Source organism: Miniopterus schreibersii (genome assembly GCF_964146895.1).
Source record: "Miniopterus schreibersii genome assembly, chromosome: 9".
Classification (NCBI taxonomy): Eukaryota; Metazoa; Chordata; class Mammalia; order Chiroptera; family Miniopteridae; genus Miniopterus; species Miniopterus schreibersii.
Window position 1 is genome coordinate 3,461,026 of NC_138118.1, and position 26,130 is coordinate 3,487,155.

Consider the following 26,130-nt stretch of genomic DNA (forward strand, 5'->3'; position numbering starts at 1 on the left):
CCTGGGACGGAGGGGCAATGTCTGAGACCTCAGCCTCAGCTCTCCTGGGAGGTGAGCCCATGGTACAGGGGTCCCAGGAACCCGCTGGCCTGCTGCCTGCTCAGCCAGTCAGGGTGGCTGAGCCTCCGACCCTCACCATCTCAGCCCGCCTCAGGAGCCCAGTGCCACCCAAACCTTGCCTGCACCTCTCTTTACCCTCCCTGGCTCAGGTGGCCTAGAGGCTGCTGTGGGGAGCTCTGAAATCTGCCTCACTGAGGCCCACTGGGGCAGAGACCAAACCCCCGGCGGGAGCTGCCTGTTTCCGAGCCTCTGGGGAGGGGGTGCTTATCTAGAGCGGAGTACAGGTACGGGGGGGGTGGGGAGTGGAACAAGATATTCAGAGCAGGTACAACTTTCTGAGCAGGCCGATTTAAGTGACTTTATAGCTGTACAGTATGCTGAATAGACAAGTTTCAGTCTGAACCCAAGTTACTGTGGTGTTCTTGGTGTGAATTTTTCCCACTGCTTCAATATTTTCAGAAATTTCACATCTAAATGTGTCAGAAAGTTAAAGAATTCCAAGAAAGGCCTTTGCCACCCCCGAAGGAACCCCTCCCTCCACTTCACAGGTGAGGCGGCCCTGGAGACAGGGGCGCTTCCTGGGGTCATAGCAGGACAGGGACGGAGCTGGTAACTGCTCCCCTGCCTCCCACCTATGTTCTCCTCTCTCCCGGCCACCCCAGGCTTGGAGCTTCCTGGGCTGGTGGCCCTTTTCCACAGGACACATGGCCTTTCTTGGGCTCTCCATTGGTGAAGGCAGATGCCAGCGTTGTCAGCTTTCGGCCAGGTTTGCTTGGGAAGGGGCTGTGGGAGTTCAGTGAGGGTGGGCCCCACTGGGTGGGGAAGGGGGAGCTCTGGAAACCAGGCAGGCTCGGAGGAGGTTGCACAGCTAGACCAGGACACAGCTGTGGGGGTGGGGGCAGAGAGGTCTTCAGGGACAGTTGAGCCAAGGTCATCCAGAGAGCTGGGGCACCTGAAAAGCACATCACATGAAAGGGTCACCTCCTCGCTGTGGAGACCCCTGTCCACCACCCCCTCCTGCCTCTGCCCCAGTCACTGGGCTCAACAGTTCATCTGTCCAGTTCCTGCCTCGATGCTCAGATTCTGTATCCCAGCCCACGCCCTCTGGGGAAGCACCTGGAGGACCCTGGTTTGTGGTCCACCCTGGTCTCCAGCACAGCACCAGGCAGGCAGAGAGCAGGTGCTCAGGCTCAGCACTATTTTTTTGGGGGGGGAGCACTGATAAATGAACATCTGAATCCAAACCAGTGAACTCTCAAAACCTCCCTGCCTGCTCTCTTCCCCCACCCCCGCGGGAACCCCCCACCCCTGCCGGAGCCCCATACCTGCGCTGAGGCCGAGTGGTCACTCCCACAGGAAGCGCACGTACCAGATGGTCTCGTTCTTCAGCTGCGGCCCGAACAGGGGGTTCAGCTGGGCCAGGATGGCGATGAGCCAGCTGCCAGGGACAGCACAGTGAGGGTGAGCTCAGACACAGATGGGACCTCCCATGTGTGCCTCCTCCGAGGCCTGCGGGCACATGACCAACCCAGCCGCCGGCCACAGGTGCCGGGATCTGTGCTACGGGGTGAGGGGCCCACAGAGCCTTCCGCACTCCAGCTGGCAGGTGGGCTGGGCTGGGGTTTGTGGGTTTGGGTGTGGGTTTAGGTTTGACTTGATGTTCTGTAGATTTATTACAATCCCTGAGTTGAGGCTGGACCCTGGGAAGAGGGAAGAGGTAAGACAGCCTCCTGGGGCACATTGGCAGCGACTCCCAGCTCTGCCCCAATACATTCCTGGTGTGGGCGCCCCAGTCTGCACCTGGGAGCAGGACAGGGATGGTCTGATAGGAGGCATGTCAGAATCACCCCCTTTTAGGAGCAAGGTGAAGAAACTACCCCAAAAGGTGCTGGCCACAACACCCCACTCCCGGGCCTGCTGGGAATGGGGCAGGGCCAGGGACCAGTGGCAGGCTGCACACGTGGGGCAGGGGTGTCAGGCCCCATCATCGTGACTTCATTTGCCCACAGAAGCAGCCCCACAAAGACCCTGGAGATGCACAACTTGGCATTCCCCCGATAATGGTACCCATGGGGCTCGGTCTGATTTTGCAGGAAGGAGCCAGCTCTTCCACCTCTGAATCCCCACAGCAGCCAGTCACCTGCCTGACGCCCAGGACACTGGCAGAAGGGGCTGCCTGCTTACCATCAGCATGACCCGGAGTTTATGTTTCATAAATATAATTTCTAGGCGTGGCATCTGCTTCAGTTGCCCACCTTTCTGCCTGTGTGCGTCTGTTCTGCAGCCCAGGCTCCCTTCCCCTACGGTGATCGGTGTTTGTAATGACCCACATCCCACCTCTACTCTGTCTCCCCTCGTTCCCAGTCAGCACCCTCCATCCTGGCCTCTGAGCCTTCAAACCCCAGCCCCTCGCAGGCCCTCCCTGGGGGAGAGGAGAACATCTGTCCGGCCCTAAAAGACCAAGAAACAGCATCGAGAAAGGGGCTTAGAGATGCTCTGTCCAGGGAGAATTCTGGAACACTGTGGTCCTCACATATTTAAACTAATATCTAAGAGTCATCATTATTTTTAAGTTCTATTATTTTTTTTTTAATAGGAGGTAGAAATATTAAACATTATATCAAGTGAAATTAGAATCGCCTGGTAGGAATAAAGCGCTTATGATCTAATTAGATAAAACAGGTTTTAACTACAAAACAGGCACCAAATCTGAAATCAGTCATGCAAATTTTTAAAAATATGGGTAGTAACCTATGTATCTGAAAAATCTGGCAGCCCTGAGAAATACTCCGGTTACTTTCAAAAGAATCTGTTACACCTTTTAAAGAATCAGCATTTCCTCACGTTACCTGTTCTATCTTGAATGTTCTAAATTCAATGACACCAAACTTAACTGATAAAAATGGTGTATGAGACGCAGGAAGATGGGAAGCCATACAGGCCTCATGTGGGCTTGAGCGATCATGAGAGGCCTCCCCCACACCAGAACATGGACTTACTCCTCGGTTTGGCAGCCAGGGTGATTTAAACATGGAGCAACAGCCCAGCCAGTGTGGCTCAGCGGTTGAGCATCGACCTATGATCCAGGAGATCAGGGTTCAATTCCCGGTCAGGGCACATGCCCAGGTTGTGGGCTCAATCCCCAGTAGGGGGTGTGCAGGAGGCAGCCGATCAATGACTCTCTCATCATTGAGGTTTCTATCTCTCTCTCCCTCTCCCTTCCTCTCTCTAAAATCAATAAAGACATATTAATTAATTAATTTTAAAAATAAACATGGAGCAACAAAATACAGAAGGATTGGGGATGGATGGAGGGGTGGGGTGTCCTTTTCGGAGGGGAGGGGCTACCGTGAATGGCAGTTTTAGAAAGAGATCATCTAGATGTTTACCTGGAAATTGATTGCTTCCCACTGTTCAGGTCCTCAAATCCCTCATAATGCTCTTCTGTGTCCCCAGGGCCCCTTTTCCAAGTTTGGAGACCGCCCGTCTGGGAACTCTAACTGGCTGCACCACAACCACCCAGGAGTGTGCGTTATAAATGCAGATTCCCAAGTGCAGACCTTGAGCGCTGTTATTTAGTGGGTCGCAGGTGGGCATGAAAAGCACTGAGCTGGCCCAATTCACTCATTTCACACAGGAAAGCTGCATCCTGTGGACACGCTACAAAGCTTGTCCAGGTGACACATTCAGAACCAGAACCCTGAGTTCAGGACTTCCAGCCTGTTGCTCTCTTTGCCACTCCAAACAGCTTCCTCTCCTGTGTTTTACAGACACAGCCTCTCAAAAACTGAACCTGTGACTATGGGGACAGAGGGGAGGGCAGGGGGAGGGAGGAGGGAGGAAGGGAGAAGGGCACTCGATGATTTTGAGCTGGGGAGACAGGTACTTACAAGAGATAGCAGCAGACAGCGGTGGCGACCAGCATGGTGATGATCACCCTGCAAAGGAAGAGAATGTCGTCGGGTCAGGGCCATGGATGGAACCAGCACCCTCAGCAGGCCAGGCCAGGGCTGGAGAGAGAGCCCCTGGTGTCAGCCTCTTTCCCGTTGGTCTTCCCCCGAGTCACCTGAACACAGGACGCTGAGCTCTACTCAGACGGGAAACGAAAACACTTGTCACCTTAAGGGAGGCTGATTTGACTACACCCAAGTCACCTTACTATTCCTGCCCTTCACCCACTATGTCTCCATCTCAAGGCTGTCATGTTGGGAAAAGACATTCCCAGAGCTGCATTTGCAGCAACTCGTGGAAGGGTCTCTGGAATTCCAAATTCATGGGGCAAGGGGAGGGAAAAGAGAAGACCAGAAGATGGCAAGAAGCAAGGAGACCGTGAACCGTCTCTGAGGCAGAGTGAGTGGCTAGAAAGAGCACAGGGACTGGCTGCCTTGTGTCCACTCAGACGAGTGGAGACAGAAGCCTACAGTGCCGCAGACGAGACTTCAGTGAGACAGAAGAAGGAACTTACCAAGGTTTGCGGGAGAGCTGAGACGCTAAGAAGGTTTACGAGGTGAAGCTGTAAGTCCTCTGCCCTGCACATCTTGATGAACAGAGGCAACACCCATGCGTCCAGGAGGCCTCCCGCCAGAGCTAAACCGAATCCAGACCAGGCCCTACGACCTCTGACCCAAAGCACTGGAAGTGTGCGCCTGAGAAATTAGCACTTATCTGTCCTTTCAATGTTACCAGGCAGGGTGGGCCAGTCCTGGGCTGGGCACTGGGGTCTACAGTGGCCAACAAACCCATCTGGGGTGTCAAGGAACTTGCAATCGAGGGGAGACAGCACTTGACAACTGCCAATAATGTGACGCAGAAACTGGTGAATGGGCTGGCAGGCACAGAAATCTGCTCAGGGGCCTCCACGGGCCAGGATGCCAGTCACGCACCATTAAGAGCCTTCATATGTGTTATTTCGTGTGATCCTGGCAGTGGCCTTACAAGGCAGCCATCGCCCTGGCCTGGTGGCTGCGTTGGCTGGAGCGCCCTCCCTACACTGCACACCGAAGGGTTGCACGTTCATTCCCGGTCAGGGCACACCCTTAGGTTTGGGGTTCAATTCCCAGCAGGGGCGCGCGCATGGGAGGCAACCTATCGGGTGTTTCTCTCTCCCCCCTCCTCGCTCTAGAAATCAATGGAAACACATCCTCGGGTGAGGTTTTTCTTTAAAAGGCCGCCATCACCATCATCACCATCATCATCCCCATTTCACCTTTGCAGAAAGGGAGGCTTTCGGGGTGACATTCGCTCAAGGTCACAGCCGGTGCGGCGTAAACGAACCGCACCAGCCTGAGCGGCCGGAGGGGCGGCCCCGGGGCATCTCCCGAGGCCGCGCAGACCCGGGCAGGAGCGGGCGCCGGCGGCCCCGGGCACCCCTGGGCACCCCCAGTGCGCGCGCCCCGGGGGGGGGGGGTCGGCGGGGAGGCCGGGCCCGCGCGCGTCCCTTACCCGCGGTTGGGTCCTTTGGGCACGAACCAGGGCCCGGCGATGCCGATGAGGCCCCAGAACGTGGTGAAGATGATGACCGGGAGGGCGAAGGAGTGCGCCGTCATGGCGGGGCGCGGGGGGCCCAGGCCGGGTGCGGGGCAGCTGGAGATGCTCCGGGCGCGGGTCCGGGCGGGCGGGGGGCGCCGAGCATGCGCAGCAGGACCGGCCGCCGGGGAGCGCGCTCGCTGGCCCGGTCTGCGCAGGCGCGCGCGCTCAGCCCGGGGTCGCGGGGATGGGTCCCGGGGGCAGGGCCCAGGGGCTAGGGGCGGGCTGTCCGCGGAGCCGGGTCTAGTTAGCTTCGGGCAGCTTCTCCAGTCTCCCAGTTGCGGCTAAAAGAATTTACAGGGCAGAGGCATGTGTGGAAATAAACTCTGCTTTATTCAGAGAGCAAAACGCTGAGAATCAATCGTGGTTTTATTAACCTCGTTTGCACATCTTTGAAGCCACAATCCAAGAGGACATCCCTGCCTCCCCCCCACCCCTTGGCTGACAGATGCCCGGGTGAGGGAGGGAACTGGCCCATCGGTGGGGGCCGGCTCCAGGGAGATCCTTCCCTCCACTGGCCCAGAGCTGCAGGAGCAGCTTTCTCGGGCGCTCTGTGCAAAGGGCTTTGCTTGTCTCACCCTAAAGGAAGGTCCTGGGAACCTCCTAGGTAGAGATTCTCTGATGTGAGTTTCCCATTTGAAGTTGGGGTGTCCCTGTTTCTGCCATGGAGCCAGGGTGACATCCCAGAGCTGGGCCAGCTGTCCCTGGAGCCTGGTCATCCTCTGCCCCTCTTCCAGTGCCTTCCCCAGGCCACTGAGGTTATGGGCAGCCCCCCTGGAACATTCCCCAACTTTCCAGGGGGCTGGGTGCTCCTTTAAGTTCCTACCCCCAACAGTCTCTCCCACCCAGGAAAGTCCTCTTGCCACCAGGACATGGGGTGAAATCTTTCATGATGGGATCGTTTCCTGAAGCACCTTAAGTGTGAACTCACTGCCTATTTCAGTGCGGAGTCCCCGTCTGCTCAGAGGTGAGCAGGTCCTGTGCCTCCTGATGGCCCTGCCTCTCTGGGATGTGGGCATAACCATCTTGTCACTGCCCACTTCCTGTGCTGAGTCCCAACCAAGGGAAGACTCTATGGCACAGAGCCTGTCAGGACCACAAGGGGCAGGGCAGGGTCTCCAAGGCAACCCTCATATTCCTCCTCCTGCAGAGCCTGCGCCAGGACAGCCCGGAGGGCCTCCCAGCTGGTGTTGCAGTACAGGCATCTGTCGGGAGAGTCCATGAGGCAGTCCTTCAGGATCTCCACCCGTCCCCGCACGACAGAATGGGTGGCCTCTGGGTCACAGCCTCCTCCATACAGAGCGCTCCCATCTTCTCCTTCCTGAGCTCTGTCCCTTGAGCAGGAGGAAAGAGAAGGCACCATCAGACTCGGGGAAAACTCATTACATGAGGATCCCCTTCCCACTGCCAGCTGTGCCTCAAGGCATATTTGGGAGCACACACTGGAGACAGACTAGGGCTGCAGGCTGATCTATGCCCACCCTGGGACACGGGAATCTCCCCTGGGGGCCATTTGCCCCTCAGGGTCTGAAGGTGATTGGTTGCTACAACCTGGAGGGTGTTACTGGTACCCAGTGGGGATGTCATGGGTAAAGGCCAGGGATGCTGCTAAAGATCCCATCACTCACAGGACGGGCCCCCCAGAGAAGATTTGGCCCCAAACGTGAACAGTGCTGAGGCTGACAAAGCTGCCTGGGAAGGAGGACTTTGTCACATAACGTTCAGTAGCGTTTGCTGTTTGCTTCAGATGTAGAAGTTCCCTTGCCCCCAAAAGGGCACAGGGGTAGCATCTTTGTCTCCTCCTCCACAGGGCTGGACATGGACAACAAATGCTGGGGTGAAGGAATGCCCTGCACCCAGTCACAGGTCAACCCTGAGACCTGGTCCACTGCTTACGGGCACAGGCTCAGAGGTAAAGAATGACAGTGGCCCTAGCCAGTTTGGCTCAGTGGTTAGAGTGTTGGCCTGTGCACTGAAGGGTCATGGGTTCAATTCCTGGTCAAGGGCACTTACCTGGGTTGCAGGTTCCATCCCCGGCCCTGGTTGTGCACAAGTGGCAGGCCACCAATCAACATGTCTCTCTGGCATCAATATTTCTCTCTCTTTCTCTTCCCCTTCCTCCCTTCCATTCTCTTTAAAACATCAATGAAAAAAATATCCTCGGGTAAGGATTAACAGCAGCAACAGCAAAACATTAAAAAATGAGAGTGGGAGCAATAGGAAGGAGATCAGCTGGAAGTGGACGTCAAGAGGGACAAATCACAGCTCTGTCTCTGTTAAGTAACCACGATGAGCCTGGGGACCGCCGTGACCATCACGTTTGCTTTGGTTCTCAGTGACCACCTGCAAAGAGGGCAACTTCTTGCTTCAGACTTTTTCTGTAAGTTGCCTCCCATATCATGCAACATCCCCCTGGAGCCTGGTCCTTGGCTTGGCCCCCAGGCCAGCAGGCAGTGCCCTCAGGACTGCCCCTGTCCTGGACCATGCCAACCTTCTCCACCAGCACCCTCCTCGCGGCCCTCTGACCTGCACTGACCTCCTCCCTCTCCATCCCTCCGAGTGCACAGCCCCGCTCGGAATGTGATGTCGCTGCACCAGCTGGGCCAGTCATCTAGTTATTCCCATAGTCGGAACTACCTGCCAGCCACTGTTCTAAGCACTTCACGTGTATAAATTCACTTCACAGATGAAAACCAAAGCACGGAAGATTTAACTTGCCCAAGTCACGCATTAGTGCCTGGGCGGAAGTTCATGCTCTCAGCACTGTGCCCTGAGCCCTGTGAATACGTCTGGCCTCTAGCTGGGTCGGGAGCGTTTGGAGGGCAGGTGTCATGTCCCCAGCAGCCCTAGGTTAGCAAATGGCCAGGCACATTATAGAAGCTCAGTGGTACCTCGGGCCAAGCCCACTGTGATGGCGACTGTATCAGGCGCTCCCAGATCTCTCGTGTGGGACTGAGAAGATGAGACTCCCTTCCTCCGTGTTCCCATATCCAGGAACTCCGCCGGTGGACTTACTTTCGTGGGAGAGGGGAGACCCCGGGGCACAGGTGTAGACATGGCTGTAGCGCCGGCCCGAGGAGGTAAGGTACCAGTGCTGGATGGCAGGCTGGGGGTCGTACTCGGGGACCGCCACGCCATTCACTGCTGTCATCATGAGCATGTTGATCACCTCGTTGGACAGCTTGGTCCTCTCCTCAGTCCGGATCCGGTTCATGGCACTGAAACCACGCTCACAGCAGGAGGTGGCAACGGGCACACAGACTGCCACCGCCACCAGCCTGCTGAGCAGGGGGAGGCGGCAGTGCTGGGCCAGGGCGCTCTTACACAGCATGGATAGTGGCAGGTTCTTGGCCATGGCTTTCAGGCCCAGCCACTCCTCCAGGAGGGCTTGCTCGCTGTACCCTGGGGGCAGCGAGAGCTCAAAGTACCTGGCAAGGGCAAGGATATCGTCATTTCCAAAACCAGCCAGTTCGGTGCCACTTGGCCAGGTCATGGTGTCAAACACCTCCATGTGCTGGAGCTGCGGGGGACGGTCGGTGTCAAACCTCTGCCGGAGGTACTCAGTCCCCACCAGGATCACTCTCTCCCTGTCTGCCCGGAAACGCTGCTCTGCCACCTCCATTCTGTCCAAAGAGATGCCCTGCAGCCGCCCACCCTTGAAGCCAGCACTGAACTCTTCCTCTTTGGGCCCCGCCTGGTGACGGAGGGTCTCCAGGGCTGTATAGGCGCGTGCCAGCGCGGAGTTCACCTCCGTGATCAGCACCATCTCTTTCTGGCACAGCTCCGACAACGGCCTGTAGACGCTCAGGAAGTCCAGCAGGAAGTGGCAGGACTTGAGGAAATGGAAGTTCTCCGTGAGCCTCAGCACGCCTTGGGCCCGGCGCCCAGTCTGGCCCCCAGCCGCCGCCACACTCCGGAGGTGCCCAGCCAGGGCGGGCCAGCTCACAGCGAGCGCGTGCAGTGTGCGCCGCCTGCTGGCCACCCACCTGACCGCGCTCCAGTCCCTGAGGCGGCCGATTTCCTGCTCCAGGGCCGCGGCACCTTCCCGCAGCTCGGTCAGCCGTTTGTGTGAGGACTGATAAAACTTGAAGACGGTTCGGATGTGCCGGTCACACTTCTTCACCAGGTCAATGCCCCCACAGGCATCCACGACAGCCAGGTGCAGCCGGTGGGCCACGCAATGGACAGGCACCAGCTGGGGCACGATCTCCTGGAGTTTCTCCACCAGGCCTCCTCTGCGGCTCAGCAGGGTCGAGCCGTCAGTGCCCAGGCCCACCACCCAACCACGCTTCCGGAAGGGGATGTCCAGCTCATCCAGGGCAGAGACGACGGTCTCGAAGTACCCATCCACCGTCTCACTGGAGAGCGGGGCCAACGTGATGTAAGACTCCTTCACCTCCATCCCCTTAAAGTAGCGGATGTAAATGCCCACGCAGGCCTGGTCGGAGGCGCTGGTGGAGCCGTCCAACAGCAGGCTCACGCAGGGGGAGTTCCGGACATCCTCGAGGATCCCCTTCTTCAGGGTCTCTGAGATGTACTTGATGAACTGGGTGCACGCGGTGCGGTTCCGGTACTTAGCCAAAATCGCGGTCCCCGTGCTTTGGAGGAGCTGCAGGATCTTCTCAAAGTCATTCAGCGGCCTCGAGTGGTAGGCGATGGAGTAGGCGGCGTTAAAGAAGTGCTCCATGTTGGCCATCAGGTCACTGGAGATCTCTGGGACCAGGGCCGCCTGAGGGGTGTCCTCCTTGACATCAACAGTGTTGACGCAGAGCTTGTGCGCTTTGCTGACTTCGTGGTATTTTAAAGTCTCCACTTTGAAAGGCCCCGTGTAACCTCGGACTAAGCGCGACTTGTCGTGGAGACTCGGTCGTTCTCTGCAAGCTGAGCAGAAGAGCTTGGTCTCGTCTGAGTCGACGACTAACCATGGGAACTGCCCGAACCACGACCTCTGAATTGAGCGAGGTCTGTAAGTCCTCTTGATCTTCCTGGGCCCATGTGCGTCCACGTCACAGAGGCCGGACCCGCAGTAGGAGACACAGGTCTCGACAGGAGCCGGAAGCAACGCGGACTCGACAGCCGGGGCCTGCGTGGCTGCCTCTCCTGCAGCCACCATCTTCTTCCCTTGGGAGCAAATCAAACTGTGCTTGGTTTTGCCGCCCAGAACTCTGCAGTCTCCCACCAGCTAAGACACCCAATGCAGTAAGCACCCTGATGCGAAGCGGAGAGGACACGTGAGAGCCGCCTTCTAGACAGCAGTACTGGCCTCCCCATTACTATCTATGGAAGTCAGTCTGGCTCCTTAAGAGTCATCTGCTAATCCCTGTGGGTACTGTAGCCAGCGTCCCCCTCTCTATCCACACAGGGACCCAGGATCATGTGACATCAGCTGCTAACAAGCTTAGTGAACCACCTTGGCCACAGATGCTACTGGATAAACAGGTGGCTTTAATCCCCTCTGGGGCATCACCAAGAAATGAGGTTAAACATCCGTAAGTCCTTATGAGCCTCTGAAAGAAGGGAGGCACAGAAGTATGAACAGTAGCTACTAGCCAACAAGTTACTGCCTGAGATATGCAAAAAACAAACTCTCAGAGACCAGCAGTGCTAAAACCCAGAGGAAGGAAGAAGGGAGGCGAGGCTCACAGGCCTTCGGGCATGTGGTTCCTCAAAACCAGCGTCTCCCACACCTCTCCTCCCATCAGCTTGACCACAGGTCCCTTTAGCACTTCTGCTCATCAGAGCTCCTTATTGTTTCCATACCGTCTGGTTTCCCAGGCTCTGCTACACTCTGAGGGTTAATATCTTACTCATCTCCGTCTACCCAGAGCCTAATACAGGGCCTGGTGCACAACAGGTTCAAGCTAAGTATGGCTGAACTAACATTGTGTGACTTGCCATAGATACCTGGGCCCCTGGATGTGCCTTCGAGAGCTCAGTGGGTCAAGACTCACCTGGAGAAAGACCTTTCCCCCACTCCGTCCCCTTTGGATCCTTGAGCCAGGGCACAGCTCTACGCTCCAGTTTTGAGATCAAGTCTGGTTTGGCAGCCGCAGGCCCTATTGCAAGGACAAAGGGTCATACTGATGTCACTGCTGTGGACCACCAAGCCAAGTTGCCCGCCTAAAGCTACTCGTGGTTCCTGAAATAGTGAGGGATGCCTTTGGGTCTGTCTCTTCATAGTCTATTCAGCCACGGGCACGATGGACACATACTCATCTAGGGTGCCAATTTACTCTTAAAACCCAAGAAGTGGCCAGATTAGGGTGTGTCCATTAGCCAGGATAAATAACTTCCCTAGATCCACGGGCCAGCCATGCCAGCCACGCGTCAGCCAAATGCATCTAGAGAGGACGGCGTGAAAACAGGAAGAACCATGGGGATAAAGTAGAAGGAGAGAAGACAGGGTGATAAAGAAAGCCAGACGAGAAGTGGACGAGTGCCGCCAACTACGGTCCCATGCATGTGCCCCTCAGCGACACCCACAGCTGGCCTTGGTGCAGGTAGCTGACTGCGCGGGTTATTTTACGGGGCACTGGAAAGGCCCCTTAAAAATGTCCACCCCCTGCCATGAAACTTGAAATCTGACTAGAAGAGGTTCATGTCTTTGGGTTAAGCACTGGCTTTTATTTAAAATACGAATATTCCTCAGGGATGGGCAAAGAAATCATTTCTTAATTTAAAACAAAATCTACTAGCATCCACTTCCGTGGGTCTGTATGTGTCTGTGTGAATGTGTGTATAAACTTTCTCTGGAAGGACAGACAGGCAGATGGTGACTGTGGGGGCTACTGGGGAGGGACCAAAGGGCGGAGTCGAAGGGAGAATGCTTTCACTGTTCACCTTTTGGATAACTTGAATACGTGTATATTTACTATATGTGCGTGTATCCACATTCTTGCTACTAATAAAAATATGAAGTATTAAAGGATGGTGGATTGAACATATACCCCCTTTTTTTTTCTTAGTTGATTTCAGAGAAAGGAAGGGAGAGGGAGAGAGAGAGAGAAACATCAGTGATGAGCGAGTCATTGATCAGCTGCCTCCTGCACACCCCCTACCAGGGATCAAGCCCTGACCGGGAATCGAACCGTGACCTCCTGGCGCATAGGTTGATGCTCAACCGCTGAGCCACACCAGCTGGGCAACACATATCCTTCTTAAAACAAGAGAAACACTGGACTAGAAATGTGAATACATTTTTCGAAGAAGGAAAGATAAAAAGAGCAAGAAGAACAAACAGAGCTGAACACCAAATGCAGGCAGAGGGGGTAAAGGAGAAGGGCCTGAACTTGGCCACAGAATCCCTGGAAGGTTCAGGCCCCAGAGGCCCCAGGTCCAATATTAGGGGGTAGGAAAGGAACGGGAAAATATAGGGCCAGCTCAAAGTCTGTACAGACCAGCATCTCCCTAGGGCCTCTCACCTGTTCCAGGAAACCAGAACACACCACCGCCCTCACCCGGGGAGGGAACAGAGATCGAGTCTACAGAAAACTTAACCAGAAAGGCCCAGACTCTGGGACAATGGGGAGAGTGAAAGAGAGATGAAGAGGGGATGCAATACAGACGAGAGATGAAGACAGTCTAGGTTCCAGAAGGTGTGTTACTCGGCTCCAAGACCACTGACTCAGCTTATACCCTCCCAGAAGAGGACTGGAAGAGTTTTCTTTGGAGAAACTGAATTGCCCCTCCCCACGCCCTCCTCCCCACAAACCTATGCAGAATGACTTTTGGGGGCTCTTCAGGGAGACATCCAGGTTCACAGCTGGTCACCCTACAGTGAAATCTACCCCTTAATGAGCCCCACAGAGCTTTCCACCCGGTTTTTTTAAGGTTATACTCTTAAATATGTATGAATCTAATGATATTTATTTGAGGCAAGCCTCTAACATAAAACAAGTGGGAAAAGGGATGGAAGGAAATACAGGTAATATAAGGAGCAAATCAGAACTTCAAAATAACAAAGTAGAATTAATAATCCTAGGGAGAAAATTCATAATAGTCACCCATGAAAGAGCAGTAAGGGCTCTTAGATTTAAAATGTGATAGAAGAAATTTTTAAAAAATTAAATAGAATTGTTAGACAATAAAACTGAGGCAATCTCTAAGATGGTAGAACAAAAAAAAGATAGAAGCAGAAAACAGGAGAAAAATATAAAAATAAAGCAAAACTAGAGGCTTAACTTAGGAAGTCTAGTATCTAACAATTAGGACTTTTTGGAAGAAAGGCGAGAGAAAATAGGAAGAAATAATACAAAAATATTTTCCCAAAACTGGAAAAGGTGAGCTTCCATACTTCAGAACCCTGGAACAGATTTTAAAACCTTTCAGAGTGAAAAAACAGGCTATGCTCAAAGATGTAGGAATAAAAAGGCATTTATACTTCTCAATAGCATCTGCAAGACCTAAGAGCAATGCTTTCAAAATGCTGAGAAAAATTATTTCCAATCTGGAATTCTATATCCACCCAAATTATCAACTGTGAGGGCATTTTCAGATATGCAGAGTCTTAAAAACATTTCTTCCCATGCACTGTTTCTTAGAAAGTTACTGGAAGATGTGCTTCAACAAAACAAAGGCCTAGACCAGAAAGAAGAGAGAGATCCAGGAAACAGGGGAAACACAAAGGACAGTGTGAGGCCACAGCTGTGCAGCAGGCCTCAAGAATCACTAGTTTAGATGGAATAGAGGCAAATGGAAGACCCATGACAGAAGTCTCCGGACCAAGAGTGAAGCCAATAGGTCACCGGAGTTTGATCATGTGGAACAGACTCTTCAGAGGAATTGTGGGATTTCACTGGAGAGGTTCAGAAGAACTGGTGATAGGACAGAACACTAGCAAAGAAAAAATAAGAAAAAAAATCAATTCCAGGGGAAAATCCTACGACAAAGGAAATATCATAATATGCCACCTTGATCAGAAGTAAATCGTATATAATCATAAAAACAGTTTACACTGAATTAACCAAAAAGTGTGATGTACCTGTTCTGAGAGGATGGAGGGAAGCGAAGTGCGGGCTGGGATGCGGTAAGAGGGCCATATCTTCATCTTCCACAGTGGGAATCAATAGATAAGATCTAAAATCAATAGATCAGGAATAGCAATAAACATATGCAACAGGATATTAAAGTGTGGTTCTGTCTGCCTGTTTTGGGTGAAGGTCCCCTCAAAAATAATAAAATGCGTAGACCACAGAGCTTGAGCTGAGGTACAGGCTGAACAATCTGCGTCAGTCCCGTGCTGTGTACTGGTTACCCACTACTCTCGCCAGAACTTCCCACAGGGGTCCAATGGGTAACGTGCATCACTACTGCTCATTCCTTTGAAGGGAAAACCAACTTCTTCTATGTGGGTATTTCTAAAAAATGACTCTCCCCCTCATTCCCGCTGTAGGTGGTAGTGATGCTCTCCGAAGGTACGCTCTGCACAGGTGCCTTGGGCCTCGGACATGACTACAAAGCCTCTATCATGACGAAATAAGCCATTACTTACATCCCGTTATTTACGTTACAAACAATTATTTCTAAATCTTTGGGGAGCCATTTAAAAATTCCGAACAGCCCGGCCGGCCGTAGCTCAGCGGTTGCGCATCGACCTAGGATCCAGGAGATCGCGGTTCGATTCCCAATCAGGGCACATGCCCGGGTTGTGGGCTCGATCCCCAGTCGGGGGCGTGCAGGAGGCAGCCGATCAGTGACGACTCTCATCATTGATGTTTCTGTCTCTCTCTCTCCCCCTCTCCCTTCCTCTCTCTGAAATCAATGAAGACATATTAAAAAAATTTCAAACAATGATAAAAACAAATATATGGGTCAAGAACGCTTAGAAAGGATCAATATCTTAGCTGCACACGAAAGGATAGTGTACACCAGGGGATATGACACTGGTTAAGTCACAAATCGCCTGACCTCTTATTCTGTAGAAGGCATGACACAGGTCGCTGCTGGAATTCCTAAGTTACGCACAGCAGCCTGTTCTGTTATTATATGTGCTAATAAAAAAAGAAATAAGTAAATCCTTATATCATGAGAAGTTGTCTTTCTATTTTGATGCATGAGACCCTCGGGAGTTTGACAGAAAAGGGAGGCAAAGAGAACAAGGATCTGGTGGAGATAACACTCTTCTGGAAGGTAAGAAACACTGAGACCCTCCGCATTCTCCAGGGCCCAGTCTCGTGACACCTGCCCAAGACCAGCTACCCTGGCTGGCCCCTGGAGAGATGAGGCTTCCTGGGCACAGGCAGAGTGGAGGGCACAATCCACTTGGAGGCCCTTTCTCGCCTCCACGCCGTTGCTCACTCTGTTCCCTGCCTGTGTCATGTCTAGATGCCCTTCCTCCTCGCTGTCCAGCTGGTTTTCAACTCAGTTAAAACAGGTCATACTCGGTGAAGACTTTGAGGATCTCTCCCTCTGACACCCAGCAAAATTAAGTCACTCTCCTTCAGCAGCCCTGGGGCGCGTTTCCTGAACCTCTTTTGTGGAGCCTGTGTTATTTTATAGCTTCTTATTAAAGTATCTGTCTCGCACAAACCTGCTGGCCCCTTGAAAGTAGGAACCTTGTTCAGACATTGGGAAGCAGAATGAGTTCAGGTTTACCCGGCACACAGTAGGTATTCAATAAATGTCAAGTGGAGGATGGTGACAGATGGGGGAAGAGAGGATAAAGTACAGTCCCCCGAAGTAGGGCAAGTTCCGAGGTGCAGAAGACAGACTCGCTCTCTGCCTGTGTATGGGGACAGGGCGGACAGGGGAAGGTGACCACGGCCGCAGCTACCTTTGTGGGTCACGACAAATGACAGCGGTGAACAAAGGTCTACATGAGTCTTTACCCAGGGAGGCCAACAGCTCGTAATTCATCCGCATCACGTCTCTGTACAGCTCCTTCTGCCGCTTGTCTAGCACGCCCCACTCCTCCCGGGTGAAATACACCGCCACCTCCTCAAAGTCCACCGGGGGCTCCTCCAGCGGGCCCTCTTCTGGACCCTGCAACAGAGAGCAGCCGTCACTCGGTGCGCCTCCTCCATCAGGCAACAGCGTCACACTCTCGGGCGCCTCTCAAGCCCTGCGTCTCCTGGGAAGCTCTCCAAGAGGCCAGATGTCCTCCGAGGAGCTAATTTATCCATCGAGTCAAAGAAGCAAACTCGCGAGGCCCGGAATTAGTGGGTAAAAATCAAATGAGCCTCAGCGGGATCCTAGGGTTTCCTGGGAGGAAATGTGAACGAGGAGTCTTGGCAGAGCCTCACGGCTGCACTGTGTCCACCAGTCCTGAGAGGTGCCATCTACTCACCTGTGACCATAAAGGAGACCTCTGCCTCTAGGAGCACCTGCTGAGATTTCCCACCGGGATGGGAAGGAAGTAGGAAAAAACTAGAGGTGCTACATTCAGCAACCCGATTTACACATGCCTTACTGCTACAGGAATCCAGATTATAAAAGGCTGGGCCCGTTATTAGCTTCTAATACTACAAACCAGAAGGAACATGAACACGAAGAAAAATAAGCCTTGTCACTTTTCTGGATTCTGGAAAAACTTGAGCTTACTAATTTTAGCTGGGTTCTTCCAATTTTAGGTATGAGAAATATCTGAGCTATTGTCCCTGGGATACTAGAGGGGGTACTCAAAAAGGTGTGCAGCAAAATCCTACTTACATGGAATAGTGAGAAATGGGGAAGGTTCTAGTTACTCCAAGATTCCAGTTAATGCCGTTTCCTCACAGGCCAACTTTCCAAAGAATTAGAAAATTACAAAAGAAACCTAAGATGAGTATTAGAGTTTTCTCGGACCCACAAGAGCTGCCAGGAGTGGAAGGAAAGCTCTGGGCTGGTGATCAAGGCCTGGGGGGAGGTCAACGCCATGAGAGCCCTTGAACTCTGGACATGTCACTCCCAACACGGTGAGTTCAATCGGGCTGCTCTGCCACCCTCAGAGCAGCATTAAATCACTACATGCAACATCCAGGCAGGTGTTGCTCAGTGGTTAGAGCGTTGGCCTGTGATCCGAAGGGTTGTGGGTTCAATTCCTGGTCAAGGACAAGTACCTGGGTTGCAGGTTTGATTCTTGCCCTGGCTGGAGCACGTGCAGGAGACAACCCATCGATGTCTCTCTCACATTGATGTTTCTCTCTTTCTGTCTCTCTCTCTCTCCCTCCCTCCCTTTCTCTCTAAAAAATCAATGGAAAAATATCCTCGGGTGAAGATTAACAAAAAACCCAAAGAAACCCTAATCACTACATGAAAGAACGTGTGTGGAGAAACTTGGCAATGTTTAAAAGTGCTCCATGATTCCAAAGTTCAAGTTGAAAAGATTTTAGCTTGATTATTTAAGCTCTCGGCAGTTGTTTTGCGGCTGTGGGTCACTGACTGAGCTCTGTAGTTGTTCTGGATTCTGGATAAAAATCACTGTTCTGGATGTAGGCGCCTCCCTTCTCTCAGGAGTTAGAAGGCCCTGTCCCACTAATGATGTTTTGTTACCTGCAAACAGGAGATGATAATGGGACTGTTGTCTTAAGTAAGTGAAACAATACATGTGAAGCCCTTAAAACAAGGCCCGAGATGTGACCAGCAAGTTAGCTCATGGTAACATCAGCAGCAGGTAAGCTAATGTAATTTTTCCCTCCTCATCATGAAACAGTGTTGTTCTAGGTGTGGATCCTCCCCTGGACATACAGCGACCATCCTGAATATATTACCTGGCTGCAGGGCTCAGCGGGGTCATCACACACAGTGTTAGCGTCTGAGGAGCTGTGGACGTCACCTGCGGTTTCTTTAGGGCTCAGACGGGAAATGCAGTCCGGATACAAGGCAGGAAGCACTCCACTCCCCCCAGGGCCCTCCGGTTCAGCTCGTGGGCTGGGCAGAAGCTGGGCCACGTCACCGCAGGCTCCCAGAGCACCTGGGGGGTGCAGGATGGGATACTCTGCAGGGAAGAGGTGCTCCCGGCTGGCACCCCGGATGCCCCGGAAATGGGCTGCCCAGATGGGGTCCCGCGCTGCCAAGGCGTCGATGCAGAGCAGGTGAGCTTTGCTCTTGGCGTGGTATTTGAGCGTCTCCACCTTGAATGGTCCTGTGTAACCTTCGATCAGCCTGGACCGCCTGTCCCTGATGGATGGGTACTCCCGGCAAGCGGAGCAAAAGAGAGCCGTCTGCTCTGCATTCATGACCAGCCACGGGAACTGCGTGAACCAGGACTTCTGGATGGACCGGGGTTTCAAGGGCTTTTGGCTTTTTCCTGCACAGTCTTCCTTGACAAAGCCACTCTCTGCACTGAAGAGGGAGACACAGGCTTCCTTCTGTGGCGGCAGGGACAGCCCGGCTTCTCTGGCTCGCCCATGCACATCCATTGTGCCTTTGTAGCCCATCCTGTTTTGTCCTTTAGAGGAAAGACACAAATGGAATTGCCCTGAAGTCCTACAGTTAGAGTCACTGCCACTCATGGGGTCTCTCAGATGTCGACCACCAAAGCTTGGGTGCGTCAACCACGCACCCAAATGGCCCAGCCTTACCCACCTCTCCTCCTTCAGTCCCCCAGCTACCCAGGCCCACCTATGGCACCCAGGAGGAAGTCAAGTGGGCTTTAAGCAAACTTTTTTTTTTTTTTTTTAATTTGAAGAACAGACACACCTGGCCAAAGGAAGAAAGGACAAGCACGGCAGACAGCCATCAAACTGAAATGAGAAAACGGTCCCTACGCAGGCACGCGCACATGCTGAAATACAATCGCCACTGTCCATGGTACAGACAGGACATTCAGAAAACAGAAAAGATGAAAAACACCTACATGGACACGAAGTTTTGCGTTGTTCCGTCTCATTCAACCCCTGCGACAACCCTACGAAGAGGGAAATCAAGGCGTAAAAACGCTCAAGGACTTGGTCAAAGGCACAGCAGTATCACATGGGAGAGCTGGGGCCGAGGCCAGAGTGCCACACTCCAAGGTCTGACGTTCTTTCTACCTCGTGTCCTGTGGGCAACAGAATCCACCCTGCAGCCCAACAGGCCACAGGCGGGCTTCCCACATGGCAAGCTGGGATATCCCGAGGCATCACGCCAAGGTCTAGCCTTGACATATGCCATTTTCCCCACTCCTCTTGACCAGTTTAAAGGGAGAAGAGAAAGCTTTGTGAGCAATCTTGAGCAGGTAAGTTAGAGACGGGTCTGAGCAGATATAAACAGTATAACAATGCCTGGAAAAAAAGGGTAGGAATCCAGAAAATTCTTGAGTATGTCATAATCATACACAGGTGGGTATGCCGCTCCAGACTCACTCAGGTGGGCGGAAGTGAACAGGAGCCCATACCCAGGGGTGCCACCAGCTGGTCAGAACCACAGGTCTCCTGTCGCCGACTCAGCAGCACCCATTCCTCCTGAAGTGAGTACGTCGTGATGGCCTCAAATGTCACAGGAGCCTGAAAGGAAAAATGACACCAGCTAAGGACCAACTTCTTCCTCAGATCAGTCTTCCACACCTGTGTTCAAGACTACCTGAGGGCACCCCTACTCTGGGAGCGTATCAGGTTGAGGGAGGGGGCACTGTCAATCAGCATACAAGACTGTGCCCCATGTCTCACCACCTGCGTGCAAGTCACAGTGGCAGGAAGGGCCACGCACTGAAACTAAAGAGCCATGAAGAAGGCTGAACCGGGACTTCCATAATCCTTTCCCCGCATGCTCACCACGGGCTTCCCACAGGAACCACAGCTTCTCAGCCTCAGCAACAACTCAGGGTGCAGTGAGGCTAAAATTAGAAGAATTTGGGGGAATTCTGTTCACCAACAAACACCCCTCCCGCATCCCCTGCAAGAGGCAGGAAGGTGACATAAGCTAACAAGCCCCTCCCTTCCACAGGCTCAGAGCTTCCAAGTAGGATTGTTCTTCCACTGTGGAGTGTTAGGCACCAGCTGGACTTCTAGACTGGAAGCCAGGCTCGAACAGGGCAGATAGAGACCAAAACAGGTTGCGGTCGACGGGGGGCCGGGGGGCAGGAGAGGAGCCAGGGAAATGGAGGTGAGACATGGAGAAAAAGACTTTACAGAAACAAAACTATCATTAAAAGAGATAAAACATCGCAGCCATCAAACAAACAGCTATAAAAGAAATAATCAGAAAAGGAAATAGTCAGAAAACCTTGCTCTGCAATCCTTTTAAATTTTGTACTATGAACATTCATTACTTAGTCAAAGAAATAAAAAATAAGTTCCCCGAAGAAAAAGAACATTTTGGGAAATAGCATCCTTGGTGTAAGTCCTCCCAAAGTGGCCTCTCTGAAGGGGACACATTCATTTCCATTTATAACAAGTTCTAATAGGCTTGCTTAAAATTGCTTTGTAATTCTATACTCAAATTTCAAGCACATGAAATATCTATTTTAACTTCGAAAGAAGGAGCTTCTTGAGAAAAATAATACACATAATCTTGTTGGTCACTATTGAATTTTATTCTTAAAAATAAGAATACACAGTGGTGTGATTCAGGGTTTGGCCCTCGAACCAAAGGGCTGAGGGTTTGACTCCCAGTCGAGGGCATGTGCCTTGGGTTTGATCGGGGAGCGTGCAGGAGACAACCAATGGATATGTCTCTCTTCTCAATGTTTCTCTCTCTCCCTCCCTCCCCAAGTCCTTCCACTCTCTCTAGAAATCAATGGGAAAAAATAATTTGAGTATTTTTCTTATAAGTTAATACATGTTCACGGCAAAAAAAATTAAAAATAAGCAGAAAAAGTGTTTTAAGATCACCCATAATTCCCTTACTAAAAAGGAATTACTATTAATATTTGGTATGTCACCTTCCAGACTTTTCTCTATGACTATGTATGATTGAACAGTTTTAAAAACAAAAATGGAACTGTACGGCCAAATATGTGTGTTTTAAATAACTACTTGCTCTCAGAGTGTCTTCCAGAAGCAAAATGTGGTTATAGTTCCAAAAACCTGCTAGAGGACAGGTTGCACTACACGAAGACAGACACAGATATGGTCTCGGGACGACCACCAGCGTTTGTGTTTGATTTTGGAGCCTTTATTAGCTGGCCAGCGGCTACAGTTGCGGCGTCTCACCCACCTAAGAGCCGAATTGCAGCCCCGACCCTCAGTTCTTCTCTCACTTCATGCTCAGGAACCACAAAGGCACTGCGGTAAAGGGGTTTCCAATAATTTGCCAGGCTGTCAGCTTTTGGTACAGGAAACAAGGGGGGACCTTTAGCAACACAAAAGGAACGATTTAAACACAATGTCTTACAATGAGTAATGGGGTTATGCTTGGCCGGAGTGTGACTGGTTTGTTCTTTCTATGGGAACTAGGGGGGGAGGGGACGACACAGGGTGATTATTGGGCTAGCTTGTCAGGCCTTGTCCTGTACAATAGGGATCTTGTTCTACCTTTACTGTTAGTTCCTTAGGTAGACTCTTCTGGCCATAGTAGCCAGAACCCCACGCAGGCAGGTCCAAGCTGTCAGTCGCCCTGCCTCTCGGGGATCCCTACCCCTTGGCTCCTACGGGGGTCTCATCCAGCCTCCAAGCCTTAAATCAAGCCGGGCCAGCGCTTTCCCATCACCACACGGAGCTGGTCGCGCACCCCACATGCACGGAGCGGCCGCTGGGCTGGGGCGGGGGTTCCTCCGAAGGAGACGGAGGGGAACCCCGGAGCGCGCGAGCCTGGGCGCGGGTGCGCCCGCCGGTCCCAGCGCCACCCGCCCAGCGCGCAGGCGGCGGCGGCGGGCGAGCAGGCGAGTGCTCCCCTGCAAGGCTGGCTCAGCCGCCGGGACTCCGCCCCCACCGCGCCCGCCTGGCCCGCGCGCCGATCGGGGACCTAGGGGAGGGGGGTGGGCGGCCCCGGGGCGCTTCCAGGCCTACCTTCCCCGACTCCCCGGGCTCCATGGCCCCGCTTTCGGTGGCCTGCGCTGACCCGGCCACTGCCTCCAGGCCGCCCCTCCCCCCGCTGCCGCGGCCGCCGCGGGGCCCGGGGTCCGGGGCCCGGGGCCCGGGGGCGGGGGGTACCCGGGCGGGGAGGGAGCGCGCCCCTGCCACGCCTGGGGGGCTGCAGCGCGCCCGGATCCCGCGGAGGCGCGCAGCTGGGACTCGCGTCGTGCGGAGCGAACCACTTTACGGCAGCCGCTGAGAGCCCGGAGCGGGGCCTCACGGGAAGCCCGTCGGGCCTCCCGAGCTGCCATTGGCTCCCGGAATGCGGGGTCCTGATTGGACGCCGAGCAGCTCGCTCTCCGCCCCGCCCGCCTCCCTCCCGCCAGGTGTTGGCCAGGTGAGGTCCCCAGGATGCTCTCAGGCCCCGCAGGGCGCTCCGACTGCGCCGTCGATTTACTGCTCTGGCGCCCGTTTCCCTCGCATTTTTTGGGGGCCAGTGTGAATCTTGAAGGTTCCAGACTTGATTTAATCAAGGAGGGCAATACCTTTTGTTACATTCATTCGAAAGCCATCGTTGATGGCCTGCCGTGGGCCAGGCACTGCGCAAGGTGTGGGAATACGTGGTTGAATGGACCAAAACTCACAGTCTATTGGGGCCAGAAACAGATCATTACAAACTAAAGAGACAAGTGCAATGCACAAGGTAAGCAGAAGGCCCTATGAAAGCGCACTTTGTCGCCTTAGAGTGGGGTGATGGGAGATGTGGGCAAATTTGCAGAGTAGAGGGTGAATTTAAAATGGAAAAGACTAGACGAGAGAAGACCAAACTCTATAAATATATATAAACTTGCTCTCCTTTCTTCTCTCATGTTCTTTAAAATTATAAAGTTATGTAAAGTAATAATTATAACAACGTATTGTTTAGTTATATATATGGACGTAATATGTAATAATAATACTACAAATAATGTACAGTATAGTGCAGAAATCTCCGGTGTACAGCTCAATGTATTTTTACATGTGTACCACCCAGATCAGATATAGTAATTTTCTAGAAAGCTCCCTTGTGGCCCTCCCAGTATGTATACATAGAGGTAAAACTACAGAAAGTAAAGAAGTGATTATTATAAGGGTCTCAACAAAATTAACTTTAGGAGGCAGCTGTGGTTGGAAGGTGATACTGGAGGGTGGGGTGAGAAGAGTGTCTATCTCTAGACCTGGATGGTGGTTACCCAGATGTTTGTTTTGCAATTATTCATTAAACTGTACATTTATGTGTTATGCAATTATATGTCTGTGTTTTAAGGCACAATTCAAAGTTTTGAATAAAAATAAAGCAAATATAGTTTATATTTAAAAAACTATTAGTGCCCGGCCGGGTGTGGCTCAGCAGTTGAGCATTGACCTAGGATCCAGGCAATAGGGATCGATCCCCAGTCGAGGGCGTGCAGGAGGCGGCTGATCAGTGACTTTCTCATCATTGATGTTTCTCTCTCTCTCTCCCTCTCCCTTCCTCTCTCTGAAATCAATAAAGAAATATTTTTAAAAATAATAAAATAAAAATAAAAAACTATTAATATGTATTGCCATACTGATTGTTAAATATTTTTATACCAGCCCATGATAGGTCCCAAGTAACCATTTTCCATGATATAATCCTGCTCTCTTGGCTGGGGTTGAATATACTCAGCAGGGTCAATAAGAAAACCTTCTCTAGAAATGTGAGAGTCAATTCTTCTGTGTGGGTAAAACTGTAATATTTGACCTTGTATTAGTTTGGGTTGTCTTAACAACATACCAGAGACTGTGTGGTTTGCACAAGAGACATTGACTTTCTCACAGTTCTGGAGGCTAGAAGTTTGAGATCAGGGTGCCAGCATGGTTGGTTTCTTGTGAGATCCCTCTTCCTGGCTTGTAGGTAGCTGCCAGCTCACTGTGTGCTCACATGACCTCTTCCTTGTGGGTGCTTGGGGAGAGAGAGTGAGAACAAGCTCTCTGATGTCTCTTTTAATAGAAACACTAGTCCTATCAGGGACCCACCCTTATGACCTCATTCAAGTACATCCCATCCTCACACCTTCACTTCTAGCTGTGTTTGTGCAAAGGCCCAGTGGACTCTCTGTGTCAGAAAATCCCTGGTGCAGAAAGCAAAAGAAGCTTGAAAAGAAGATATACAATAGCAAATCAGCACATGAAAAAATAAATGCTTAGCATCATTAGTCATTAAGGAAATCCAAATCAAAGCAGCTATGAAATACCACTTCATACCTGCTGAATGGCTACTAAAAAAAATTAAAAAGACATAATAGCAAGTGTTGGAGAGGATGTGGAGAAACTGGAACCCTCACACATTGCTGGGTGTGTGTGTGTGTGTGTATGTGTAAAATGGTGCAGCCACTTTGGGAAACAGTTTGGAAGTTTCTTACAAAGTTAAACATACACTTTCCATATGACCCGGCAATTTCCATTCCTGTATATACAGCCGAAAGAAATAAAAATATGCCCACACAAGGGAATGTTCGTACGACTTTATTCATAACAAACAAAAAATGAAGCCACTCAAATGTCCATCCACTGGCGAATGGATAGACAAATGTGGTGCAGCTACACACGGATTACTATTCAGCAACTAAAGAAACAAGCTGCTGTGCGTGCTACAATATGGGTGAACCTCAAAATTGTTGTGCTAATCAAAAGAAGCCAGACGTTTATATGAGACGTCCAGAAAAGGCCAATCTATTGAGGTAGACAGAAGTTCAATGGTCCCCTGGGCTGGAGGTGGAAAGGATTGGAAATGGGCTTGAAATGATGGAAATTTTTTTTTTTTTAATTCTCACCAGAGGATATTTTTTCATTGCTTTTCAGAGAGAGTGGAAGAGAGAGAGAAAGAGTGAAACATTGATGTGTGTGTCTCTCACACTGACCAGGGCCGCAGATCAAGCCTGCAACCAAGATACCTGCCCTTGGCTGGAATTGAACCAGGGACCCTTCATTCTGCAGGGTGACGCTCTAACCACTGAGCCAAACCAGCCAAGATGACAGAAATGTTCAAAAACTGAGCTGTGGTGATGTTTGGGCAACTCTGTATTTTCTATAAAAGTCACTGAAGTGTAAATTTAAAATGGGTGAATTTCATAGTACGTAAGTTAAACCTCAATACAACTTCTAAAAAAGCAGCAGACGTCAGCATGGATGGGCAGAACTTGCGTGGAAATGCCCACCTCTGCTGCCGTGAGGGATGCCACCTGGGGCACTAGAGATGTCTGATGGCAGAGACCTTAAGACTTTACAGTGGTCCCTCAGTTTTCAAATGCAATCCGTCCAGAAGACTGTTCGAGCTCTGAAATGCTGGAAAACCGAGGGATCCACAGCCGACAGCTAGGCCTCAGGATCTTGCCCTCAGCAGAAGCTGTGGGGCATGTTCGACTTCCAAGGCATGTTTGAAAACTGAAGCATTTACTCCCTGGTTTACGGCGTTCATAAACCAAAATGTTTGCCAACTGAGACATTCGAAAACCGAGGCACCACTGTATATTCAACCTGCCACAGGTGAGGAAACTGAGGCTCTGGTAGGGAGGTGACTTGCCCAAGCTCACCAGTATAACTGATCACAGAAGTGCCCAGGAGGCAGTCACGGCCAGGGCCTAAACCTCCCCTCCCTCCCTTTCCCCCCTGGATGCAGACTCTGACTGGT

General features: G+C 52.0%; 2 protein-coding genes across 10 annotated transcripts; both read right to left on the reverse strand.

Moving 5' to 3' along the window:
• Positions 1-392: 392 nt before the first annotated feature.
• ATP6V0E2 (ATPase H+ transporting V0 subunit e2) lies at positions 393-5,854 on the reverse strand. The gene is made up of 4 exons (XM_081146469.1): positions 5,503-5,854; positions 3,951-3,998; positions 1,386-1,498; positions 393-1,012 (listed from the first exon to the last, which is right to left on the reverse strand). The coding sequence occupies exons 1-3, from the start codon at positions 5,604-5,606 to the stop codon at positions 1,405-1,407; spliced, it is 246 nt and encodes an 81-aa protein (XP_081002595.1). The 5' UTR covers positions 5,607-5,854; the 3' UTR covers positions 393-1,012; positions 1,386-1,404.
• Positions 5,855-5,899: 45 nt separating this feature from the next.
• ZNF862 (zinc finger protein 862) lies at positions 5,900-22,654 on the reverse strand. 9 transcript variants are annotated; one of them, XM_081146458.1, is made up of 8 exons: positions 22,431-22,654; positions 19,880-19,988; positions 18,273-18,952; positions 16,413-16,566; positions 11,538-11,642; positions 8,602-10,707; positions 7,600-7,929; positions 5,900-6,920 (listed from the first exon to the last, which is right to left on the reverse strand). In XM_081146458.1, the coding sequence occupies exons 1-7, from the start codon at positions 22,452-22,454 to the stop codon at positions 7,919-7,921; spliced, it is 3,189 nt and encodes a 1,062-aa protein (XP_081002584.1). In that variant the 5' UTR covers positions 22,455-22,654; the 3' UTR covers positions 5,900-6,920; positions 7,600-7,918. The 9 variants fall into 9 exon arrangements, with proteins under 9 accessions (XP_081002584.1, XP_081002585.1, XP_081002577.1 ...); XM_081146459.1 differs by adding an exon at positions 21,636-21,774 and having other exon boundaries at positions 7,600-10,707; positions 19,848-19,988; XM_081146451.1 differs by having other exon boundaries at positions 7,600-10,707.
• Positions 22,655-26,130: the final 3,476 nt, after the last annotated feature.

Coding starts and splice junctions, on each gene's coding strand:
- ZNF862 (XM_081146451.1), bottom strand. CDS start 22,454: ATGGAGCCCGGGGAGTCGGGGAAG. Junction 16,567..18,272: donor CCGCTGAGCCCTGCAGCCAG/GTAATATATTCA, acceptor TCTCTGTTGCAG/GGTCCAGAAGAGGGCCCGCT. Junction 11,643..16,412: donor CGAGCTGTTGGCCTCCCTGG/GTAAAGACTCAT, acceptor TCCTTGCAATAG/GGCCTGCGGCTGCCAAACCA.
- ATP6V0E2 (XM_081146469.1), bottom strand. CDS start 5,606: ATGACGGCGCACTCCTTCGCCCTCCCGGTCATCATCTTCACCACGTTC. Junction 3,999..5,502: donor CCCAAAGGACCCAACCGCGG/GTAAGGGACGCG, acceptor CTTCCTTTGCAG/GGTGATCATCACCATGCTGG. Junction 1,499..3,950: donor GCTGTCTGCTGCTATCTCTT/GTAAGTACCTGT, acceptor TGTCCCTGGCAG/CTGGCTCATCGCCATCCTGG.